The sequence below is a fragment of the Nerophis ophidion genome, linkage group LG09 (genome assembly GCF_033978795.1).
Source record: "Nerophis ophidion isolate RoL-2023_Sa linkage group LG09, RoL_Noph_v1.0, whole genome shotgun sequence".
In the NCBI taxonomy this organism is placed as follows: Eukaryota; Metazoa; Chordata; class Actinopteri; order Syngnathiformes; family Syngnathidae; genus Nerophis; species Nerophis ophidion.
Genome location: NC_084619.1, coordinates 75,074,811 through 75,086,242, shown reverse-complemented (window position 1 = coordinate 75,086,242; position 11,432 = coordinate 75,074,811). Strand labels below are relative to the sequence as shown.

The 11,432-nt window shown below is 43.2% G+C and overlaps 1 protein-coding gene across 1 annotated transcript in view; it reads left to right on the top strand.

Moving 5' to 3' along the window:
- Positions 1 to 1,849: 1,849 nt before the first annotated feature.
- LOC133559733 (filensin) overlaps positions 1,850 to 11,432 on the top strand; it is a 28,157-nt gene continuing 18,574 nt past the window's right edge. Inside the window, exon 1 of the mRNA XM_061911778.1 lies at positions 1,850 to 2,378. Coding sequence (XP_061767762.1) covers positions 2,008 to 2,378 — 371 coding nt within the window. The 5' untranslated portion in view covers positions 1,850 to 2,007. The remainder of the gene's footprint in view (positions 2,379 to 11,432) is intronic.

Here is an 11,432-nt window from a genome sequence, read left to right as displayed (position 1 = left end):
GTTGCAAATGCATCTGCAGGTTATCCATACATCTCTGTACCATGTCTGCTTTAGCACTGCCGGTAAATAGCATGTTAGCATCGATTAGCGTAGCATGTTAGCATCGATTAGCTGGCAGTCAACATCAACAAAACTCACTTTTGTGATTTCGTTGACTATCGTTGCAAATGCATCTGCAGGTTATCCATACATCTGTGTGCCATGTCTACTTTAGCATCGCCGGTCAAATGTGGAGACACTCTGGCACATTCAATGGGGGTCTGGCGGCAGACACTTTGGTCAAATGTGGAGACACTCTGGCACATTCAATGGGGGTCTGGCGGCAGACACTTTGGCATCTTGGGGCCAGTGGTGCAACTTGAATCCCTCCCTGTTAGTGTTGTTACACCCTCCGACAACACACTGACTAGGCATGATGTCTCCAAAGTTCCAAAAAATAGTCAAAAAAACGGAAAATAACAGAGCTGAGACCCGGTGTTTGTAATGTGAAAATGAAAATGGTGGGTGTGTTACCTCGGCGACGTCACATTCTGACGTCATCGCCTCCAGCGCGATAAACAGAAAGGCGTTTAATTCGCCAAAATTCACCCATTTAGAGTTCGGAAATCGGTTAAAAAAATACATGGTCTTTTTTCTGCACCATCAGGGTATATATTGACGCTTACATAGGTCTGCTGATAATGTTCCCCTTTGACGATAGGGTGAAAAGCTCCGCCAAAGTAAAGCCGAGCTAGATGAGGTGGTTCGGGCATCTGGTCAGGATGCCACCCGAACGCCTCCCTAGTGAGGTGTTTAGGGCACGTCCACGGGGAAGACCCAGGACACGTTGGGAAGACTATGTCTCCTGGCTGGCCTGGGAACGCCTCGGGATGCCCCGAGAAGAGTTGGACGAAATGGCTAGGGAGAGAGAAGTCTGGGCTTCCCTGCTTAGGCTGCTGCCCCCGCGACTCAACCTGAGATAATTTGAAGAAAATGGATGGATGGATGGAAATATCTTGTGTGACATCATGCACAAAAGTGCACTTTATTTGTTTTAAACTATTGTAGTGGCGTTCTGTACAAAAAGCGCACTTTATTTTAGTGTTGTTTTGATTAGTCATCTTAGTGACATCATGCACAAAAGTGCACTAATAGCTTGTTTTAAAATGTCTCTGACAATCTTGCTCTTTCTGTTTTGGAAATGACATGAAAGATTGTGCCACTGCTTAATAACTGTTTGATAAAATTGACTTTATTGTGCTTTCCTTCTCTGCATTAAAGTTTATAATGAGCACATATGAATGCAGTATGAAGAAGAATGTTTGAATGTAGACACATAGAATCATCATACTGCTGTGATTATATGCACAATATAAGGCAAAATATCGAGATATATATATCGTGTATCGTGACATGGCTTCAAAATATGGAGATATTAACAAAAGGCCATATCGCCCAGCCATACTCATAATGATTGTGAACGATATTAAAAATTCCCCAAAATGTGCAGTCCCCTTAAAACAACATTTGGGACAAATTCATAAAATTCCAAGTTGATTCAATGTTATTGAAATAAATAAGCCTCACAACACTTTTTTTTGTCCTTCTCCAAAGAAGGTTCTGCATCTAAATAAGATTACGCTGCATCTTTACTCGGCTGTCCACACAAACATCATGCATGAAACTTCTCAAACCTGCCTCATCATCCACGGATCTAGAAAGCAGCTGACCGACAAGCACAACAAAAGACCCCAGAGCTTTGTGGGGTTTTTTAGCCGTTGTGCTTTGTCATCATTGGAAAGGCTTTTGTAATCTGCACCACAAAAGACAACAATCAACTCTGGAAGGCCCCAGGCTCATAACAAGTGTCCACCACTGCCCGGGGGGCAGCTTTTTGGGAGCTATTTCGCTGCCAACCAGTGCTGAGCGGCGTTTAGTCCAGCATGAGACAGCCGAGGGTGAGCACCCTGGTTTTCGCACGATAAAGAAGCCGACACGAGCAAGAGACGCCAACCGACGCTGAGCACCATGTTCAAGACCAGCTACCTGCGCAGGGAGGTGCGCAAGGAAAAGTACGAGCGCTCGGATGTCTCCCACGAGGAGCCCGAGGAGGACTCGGCCGGCATCTCCGCCATCCAAGGCTGGGAGAACCTCCAGGAGCTCAACAGCCGCTTCGCCCGCTACATCAACCGGGCTCGGGTGCTGGAGCAGCGCAACGCCGTGTTCCGTAAGCAGCTGGAGACCCTGCAGAGGATGGAGGAGGCCAGCGGCCTGGAGGAGACCTTCAGGGAGCAGATTGACGTCAACAGGCAGCGCATCCGAGAGCTGACCTCCGACCACGGCAAGCTGGAGAGGGAGCTGAGGGACGCCTGCCGCATGCTGGACGAGTTCACCAACAAGTAAGCCAACCGATGTTCTGATTCAAGAGCAAGAGTGGGGAAAGGTGCTTGGAATTTGGGAGCAGGCAAGATTAAACTTGAGTATTTAAAGTAGAAAACCCAGAACCAGTAAAGTACCAAAAGGTATGCCAACCGATGCGCCGACTCAAGAGCAAGGATGGGGAAAGGTGCTTGGAATTTGGGAGGAGGCAAGAATGAACTTGAGTATTTAAGGTAAAAAACCCAAAACCAGCAAACTACCAACAAGTAAGCCAACCGATGCGACGATTCAAGAGCATGGCTGGGGAAAGGTGCTTGGAATTTGGGAGGAGGCAAGAATAAACTTGAGTATTTAAAGTAGAAAACCCAGAACCAGTAAAGTACCAAAAGGTATGCCAACTAATGCGCCGACTCAAGAGCAACGGTGGGGAAAGGTGCTTAGAATTTGGGAGGAGGCAAGAATAAACTTGAGTATTTAAAGTACAAAACCCAGAACCGGTGAAGTACCAACAAGTAAGCCAACCGATGCGCCAATTCAAGAGCAAGAGTGGGGAAAGGTGCTTGGAATTTGGGAGCAGGCAAGAATAAACTTGAGTATTTAAAGTAGAAAACCCAAAACCAGTAAAGTACCAAAAGGTATGCCAACCGATGCGCCGACTCAAGAGCAAGGATGGGGAAAGGTTCTTGGAATTTGGGAGGAGGCAAGAATGAACTTGAGTATTTAAGGTACAAAACCCAAAACCATTGAGGTACCAACAAGTAAGCCCACCGATGCGCTGATTCAAGAGCAAGGGTGGGGAAAGGTGCTTGGAATTTGGGAGGAGGCAAGAATAAACTTGAGTATTTAAAGTAGAAAACCCAAAACCAGTAAAGTACCAAAAGGTATGCCAACCAATACTCCCATTCAAGAGCAAGGGTGGGGAAAGGTGCTCGGAATTTGGGAGGAGGCAAGAATAAACTTGAGTATTTTAAGTACAAAAACCAAAACCCCTGAAGTACCAACAAGTAAGCCAACCGATGCGCTGATTCAAGAGCAAGGGTTGGGAAAGGTGCTTGGAATTTGGGAGCAGGCAAGAATAAACTTGAGTATTTAAGGTACAAAACCCAGAACCAGTGAGGTACCAACAAGTAAGCCAACCGATGTTCTGATTCAAGAGCAAGGGTGGGGAAAGGTGCTTGGAATTTGGGAGCAGGCAAGAATAAACTTGAGTATTTAAGGTACAAAACACAAAACCAGTAAAGTACCAAAAGGTATGCCAACCGATGCGCCGACTCAAGAGCAAGGGTGGGGAAAGGTGCTTGGAATTTGGGAGGAGGCAAGAATAAACTTGAGTATTTAAGGTACAAAACCCAGAACCAGTGAGGTACCAACAAGTAAGCCAACCGATGTTCTGATTCAAGAGCAAGGGTGGGGAAAGGTGCTTGGAATTTGGGAGCAGGCAAGAATAAACTTGAGTATTTAAAGTAGAAAACCCAAAACCAGTAAAGTACCAAAAGGTATGCCAACCGATGCGCCGACTCAAGAGCAAGGATGGGGAAAGGTTCTTGGAATTTGGGAGGAGGCAAGAATGAACTTGAGTATTTAAGGTAAAAAACCCAAAACCAGCAAACTACCAACAAGTAAGCCAACCAATACGGCGATTCAAGAGCATGGCTGGGGAAAGGTGCTTGGAATTTGGGAGGAGGCAAGAATAAACTTGAGTATTTAAAGTACAAAACCCAGAACCGGTGAAGTACCAACAAGTAAGCCAACCAATGCGCCAATTCAAGAGCAAGGGTGGAATAAGGTTCTTGGAATTTGGGAGGAGGCAAGAATGAACTTGAGTATTTAAGGTAAAAAACCCAAAACCAGCAAACTACCAACAAGTAAGCCAACCAATACGGCGATTCAAGAGCATGGCTGGGGAAAGGTGCTTGGAATTTGGGAGGAGGCAAGAATAAACTTGAGTATTTAAAGTACAAAACCCAGAACCGGTGAAGTACCAACAAGTAAGCCAACCAATGCGCCAATTCAAGAGCAAGGGTGGAATAAGGTTCTTGGAATTTGGGAGGAGGCAAGAATGAATTTGAGTATTTAAGGTACAAAACCCAAAACCATTGAGGTACCAACAAGTAAGCCAACCGATGCGCTGATTCAAGAGCAAGGGTGGGGAAAGGTGCTTGGAATTTGTGAGCAGGCAAGAATAAACTTGAGTATTTAAAGTAGAAAACCCAAAACCAGTAAAGTACCAAAAGGTATGCCAACCGATGCGCCGACTCAAGAGCAAGGATGGGGAAAGGTTCTTGGAATTTGGGAGGAGGCAAGAATGAACTTGAGTATTTAAGGTAAAAAACCAAAAACCAGCAAACTACCAACAAGTAAGCCAACCAATGCGACGATTCAAGAGCATGGCTGGGGAAAGGTGCTTGGAATTTGGGAGGAGGCAAGAATAAACTTGAGTATTTAAAGTACAAAACCCAGAACCGGTGAAGTACCAACAAGTAAGCCAACCGATGCGCCAATTCAAGAGCAAGAGTGGGGAAAGGTGCTTGGAATTTGGGAGCAGGCAAGAATAAACTTGAGTATTTAAGGTAGAAAACCCAAAACCAGTAAAGTACCAAAAGGTATGCCAACCGATGCGCTGATTCAAGAACAAGGGTGGGGAAAGGTGCTTGGAATTTGGGAGCAGGCAAGAATAAACTTGAGTATTTAAAGTACAAAACCCAGAACCAGTGAGGTACCAACAAGTAAGCCAACCGATGTTCTGATTCCAGAGCAAGGGTGGGGAAAGGTGCTTGGAATTTGGGAGGAGGCAAGAATAAACTTGAGTATTTAAAGTACAAAACCCAGAACCAGTAAAGTACCAAAAAGTATGCCAACCGATGCGCCGATTCAAGAGCAAGGGTGGGATAAGGTTCTTGGAATTTGGGAGCATGCAAGAATAAACTTGAGTAGTTAAAGTAGAAAACCCAAAACCATTGAGGTACTAACAAGTAAGCCAACCGATGCGCTGATTCAAAAGCAAGGGTGGGGAAATGTGCTTGGAATTTGGGAGCAGGCAAGAATAAACTTGAGTAGTTAAAGTAGAAAACCCAAAACCAGTAAAGTACCAAAAAGCTATGCCAACCGATGCGCCGACTCAAGAGCAAGGGTGGGGAAAGGTGCTTAGAATTTGGGAGCAGGCAAGAATAAACTTGAGTATTTAAGGTACAAAACCCAAAACCGGTGAGGTACCAACAAGTAAGCCAACCGATGCGCTGATTCAAGAGCAAGGGTGGGGAAAAGTGCTTGGAATTTGGGAGGAGGCAAGAATGAACTTGAGTATTTAAGGTAAAAAACCCAAAACCAGCAAACTACCAACAAGTAAGCCAACCAATGCGACGATTCAAGAGCATGGCTGGGGAAAGGTGCTTGGAATTTGGGAGGAGGCAAGAATAAACTTGAGTATTTAAAGTACAAAACCCAGAACCGGTGAAGTACCAACAAGTAAGCCAACCAATGCGCCAATTCAAGAGCAAGGGTGGAATAAGGTTCTTGGAATTTGGGAGGAGGCAAGAATGAATTTGAGTATTTAAGGTACAAAACCCAAAACCATTGAGGTACCAACAAGTAAGCCAACCGATGCGCCGATTCAAGAGCAAGGGTGGGGAAAGGTGCTTGGAATTTGGGAGCATGCAAGAATAAACTTGAGTAGTTAAAGTAGAAAACCCAAAACCAGTAAAGTACCAAAAGGTATGCCAACCGATGTGCCGACTCAAGAGCAAGGGTGGGGAAAGGTGCTTGGAATTTGGGAGCAGGCAAGAATAAACTTGAGTATTTAAAGTACAAAACCCAGAACCAGTGAGGTACCAACAAATAAGCCAACCGATGTTCCGATTCCAGAGCAAGGGTGGGGAAAGGTTCTTGGAATTTGGGAGCAGGCAAGAATAAACTTGAGTATTGAAGGTACAAAACCCAGAACCATTGAGGTACCAACAAGTAAGCCAACCGATGCGCTGATTCAAGAGCAAAGGTGGGGAAAAGTGCTTGGAATTTGGGAGGAGGCAAGAATGAACTTGAGTATTTAAGGTACAAAACCCAAAACCAGCAAAGTACCAACAAGTAAGCCAACCAATGCGCCAATTCAAGAGCAAGGGTGGAATAAGGTTCTTGGAATTTGGGAGGAGGCAAGAATGAATTTGAGTATTTAAGGTACAAAACCCAAAACCATTGAGGTACCAACAAGTAAGCCAACCGATGCGCTGATTCAAGAGCAAGGGTGGGGAAAGGTGCTTGGAATTTGTGAGCAGGCAAGAATAAACTTGAGTATTTAAGGTAGAAAACCCAAAACCAGTAAAGTACCAAAAGGTATGCCAACCGATGTGCCGACTCAAGAGCAAGGGTGGAGAAAGGTGCTTGGAATTTGGGAGCAGGCAAGAATAAACTTGAGTATTTAAAGTACAAAACCCAAAACCAGTGAGGTACCAACAAGTAAGCCAACCGATGTTCCGATTCCAGAGCGAGAGTGGGGAAAGGTGCTTGGAATTTGGGAGCAGGCAAGAATAAACTTGAGTATTTAAAGTACAAAACCCACAACCGGTGAGGTACCAACAAGTAAGCCAACCGATGCGCCGATTCAAGAGCAAGGGTGGGATAAGGTTCTTGGAATTTGGGAGGAGGCAAGAATGAACTTGAGTATTTAAGGTACAAAACCCAAAACCAGCAAAGTACCAACAAGTAAGCCAACCGATGCGCTGATTCAAAAGCAAGGGTGGGGAAAAGTGCTTGGAATTTGGGAGCAGGCCAGAATAAACTTGAGTATTTTAAGTACAAAACCCAAAACCCCTGAAGTACCAACAAGTAAGCCAACCGATGCGCCGATTCAAGAGCAAGGGTCGGGAAAAGTGCTTGGAATTTGGGAGCAGGCAAGAATAAACTTGAGTATTTAAGGTAGAAAACCCAAAACCAGTAAAGTACCAAAAGGTATGCCAACCGATGCGCTGATTCAAGAACAAGGGTGGGGAAAGGTGCTTGGAATTTGGGAGCAGGCAAGAATAAACTTGAGTATTTAAGGTACAAAACCCAGAACCAGTGAGGTACCAACAAGTAAGCCAACCGATGTTCTGATTCAAGAGCAAGGGTGGGGAAAAGTGCTTGGAATTTGGGAGGAGGCAAGAATGAACTTGAGTATTTAAGGTAAAAAACCCAAAACCAGCAAACTAGCAACAAGTAAGCCAACCAATGCGACGATTCAAGAGCATGGCTGGGGAAAGGTGCTTGGAATTTGGGAGGAGGCAAGAATAAACTTGAGTATTTAAAGTACAAAACCCAGAACCGGTGAAGTACCAACAAGTAAGCCAACCAATGCGCCAATTCAAGAGCAAGGGTGGAATAAGGTTCTTGGAATTTGGGAGGAGGCAAGAATGAATTTGAGTATTTAAGGTACAAAACCCAAAACCATTGAGGTACCAACAAGTAAGCCAACCGATGCGCTGATTTAAGAGCAAGGGTGGGGAAAGGTGCTTGGAATTTGTGAGCAGGCAAGAATAAACTTGAGTATTTAAGGTAGAAAACCCAAAACCAGTAAAGTACCAAAAGGTATGCCAACCGATGCGCTGATTCAAGAACAAGGGTGGGGAAAAGTGCTTGGAATTTGGGAGCAGGCAAGAATAAACTTGAGTATTTAAGGTACAAAACACAAAACCAGTAAAGTACCAAAAGGTATGCCAACCGATGCGCCGACTCAAGAGCAAGGGTGGGGAAAGGTGCTTGGAATTTGGGAGCAGGCAAGAATGAACTTGAGTATTTAAGGTACAAAACTCAAAACCAGCAAAGTACCAACAAGTAAGCCAACCAATGCGCCAATTCAAGAGCAAAGGTGGGGAAAGGTGCTCGGAATTTGGGAGGAGGCAAGAATAAACTTGAGTATTTTAAGTACAAAACCCAAAACCAGTGAGGTACCAACAAGTAAGCCAACTGACACGCCGATTCCAGAGCAAGGGTGGATGAAGGTTCTTGGAATTTGGGAGGAGGCAAGAATGAACTTTAGTATTTAAGGTACAAAACACAAAACCAGCAAAGTACCAACAAGTAAGCCAACTGATACTCCCATTCAAGAGCAAGGGTGGGGAAAGATACTTGGAATTTGGGAGGAGGCAAGAATAAACTTGAGTATTTAAGGTACAAAACCCAGAACCCCTGAAGTACCAACAAGTAAGCCAACCAATGCGCCAATTCAAGAGCAAGGGTGGAATAAGGTTCTTGGAATTTGGGAGGAGGCAAGAATGAATTTGAGTATTTAAGGTACAAAACCCAAAACCATTGAGGTACCAACAAGTAAGCCAACCGATGCGCTGATTCAAGAGCAAGGGTGGGGAAAGGTGCTTGGAATTTGGGAGGAGGCAAGAATAAACTTGAGTATTTAAAGTAGAAAACCCAAAACCAGTAAAGTACCAAAAGGTATGCCAACCAATACTCCCATTCAAGAGCAAGGGTGGGGAAAGGTGCTCGGAATTTGGGAGGAGGCAAGAATAAACTTGAGTATTTTAAGTACAAAAACCAAAACCCCTGAAGTACCAACAAGTAAGCCAACCGATGCGCTGATTCAAGAGCAAGGGTGGGGAAAGGTGCTTGGAATTTGGGAGGAGGCAAGAATAAACTTGAGTATTTAAGGTACAAAACCCAGAACCAGTGAGGTACCAACAAGTAAGCCAACCGATGTTCTGATTCAAGAGCAAGGGTGGGGAAAGGTGCTTGGAATTTGGGAGCAGGCAAGAATAAACTTGAGTATTTAAGGTACAAAACACAAAACCAGTAAAGTACCAAAAGGTATGCCAACCGATGCGCCGACTCAAGAGCAAGGGTGGGGAAAGGTGCTTGGAATTTGGGAGGAGGCAAGAATGAACTTGAGTATTTAAGGTACAAAACTCAAAACCAGCAAAGTACCAACAAGTAAGCCAACCGATGCGCTGATTCAAGAGCAAAGGTGGGGAAAGGTGCTCGGAATTTGGGAGGAGGCAAGAATAAACTTGAGTATTTTAAGTACAAAACTCAAAACCAGTAAAGTACCAACAAGTAAGCCAACCGACACGCCGATTCCAGAGCAAGGGTGGATGAAGGTTCTTGGAATTTGGGAGGAGGCAAGAATGAACTTGAGTATTTAAGGTACAAAACACAAAACCAGCAAAGTACCAACAAGTAAGCCAACTGATACTCCCATTCAAGAGCAAGGGTGGGGAAAGATACTTGGAATTTGGGAGGAGGCAAGAATAAACTTGAGTATTTAAGGTACAAAACCCAGAACCCCTGAAGTACCAACAAGTAAGCCAACCGATGCGCCGATTCAAGAATTTGGGAGGAGGCCAGAATAAACTCGAGTATTTAAGGTACAAAACCCAAAACCCCTGAAGTACCAACAAGTAAGCCAACCGATGCGCCGATTCAAGGGCAAGGGTGGGGAGAGGTGCTTGGATTGGAGGCAAGAATAAACTCGAGTATTTAAAGTACAAAACCCAAAACCAGTGAAGTTGGCATGTTGTGTAAATAGTAAATAAAAACGGAATACAATAATTTGCAAATCCTTTGCATCCTATATTCAATCGAACAGAGTCGAAAGACAAGATACTTACTTCATTTGGAATTTGAATCCTACAACATGTTTTAAGAAAGCTGTAACAAGTGGCAAAAAAGTTAAGGAATGCTCATCAAACTCTTATTTGGAACATCCCTCAGGTGAACAGGCTAATTGGGAACAGGAGGGTGCCATGATCGTGTATAAAAGCAGTCATTCACAAACAAGGATGGGCTGAGGGTCACCACTTTGAGAACAAATGTGTGAGCAAATTGTCAAACAGTTTAAGAACAACATTTCTCAAAGAGCTATTGCAAGGGATTTAGGGATTTCACCATTTAAGGTCTGTAATATCGTCAAAAGGTTCAGAAAATCTGGAGAAATCACTGCCTTCAATCCCTCAGGCAGTACTGCATCAAAACTGATATCAGTGTGTAAATGATATCACCACATGGGCTCAGGAACACTTCAAAAAACAACTGTCAGCAACTACAGTTTGTGAATAATTTAGGTACAGTCTATTATACAGCAATATTCACCTGTGAATAATGTAAATACAGTCTATTATACATTTAAGTACAGTCAAAAAGGAACAATTATAACAGTCTGATGTCGGACTAACTCTCTATCGCTCATCCAACATTTTTGATAATTAGCATGATTTTTTTTTTAAATTCCACTTTTCTATTAATAACCTGAATTTTAGCATATTCTACGATTCAAACATTATAAATAAATACATTTACAAAAGATACCAACTTTCAACCATGACTGGGGACCCAAGATTTCCTTAGCACTCCTTTGTCCTCCCAAAATATATTTACAGTCAGTCATGTCGTCATTCTTTCATCACCTAAAAAAACATTAAAGACATGACCTTGTTGTCCTCAACGGTAGTTACGGCCATCATTACAATCGAGCACCACTGCGGCCCGATAACAAACCCCGCCCGGCCCTATGGTTAATGGTGAGATGCAATTTTGGGGGGGATTTTGTCTAAAGTTCACAATGATCATGACAGACAAGAAGACAAAAGGGTTGTTGGTTTTTTTGTAGTCTAACATGTAAAAATTGTCCTGATAATTGTTGATCACTCTGCCTTCGTGCTCGCTTCTATAAGCTGCAGTATGTTCAGCTTCAAAAAGATAAGGTGGTGAATCCTCATTTGACCAAAAAGAGCTGCCTTCGTTGTCTGCTACCCAGTCTGCAATCATTAGAAAACACACTCGTGTTTGAGTCCAGACGTTGGACACAAATTTGTTGCCAGAAGTCAGAGGTGTGTTGCTATGGAAACAGAAATTAATACACGGACAAAATCAGTCCCAGAAATGATTAAAATGGTCAAAATACAGTAAATATGGAATATATTACATATTGTTATGATGGTGTTTGTTACTATATATATATATATATATATATATATATATATATATATATATTTGCAGTGTGTATATCGTACATATTACATATTGTTATGATGGTGTCTGTTACTATATATATATATATATATATATATATATATATATATATATATATATATATATAT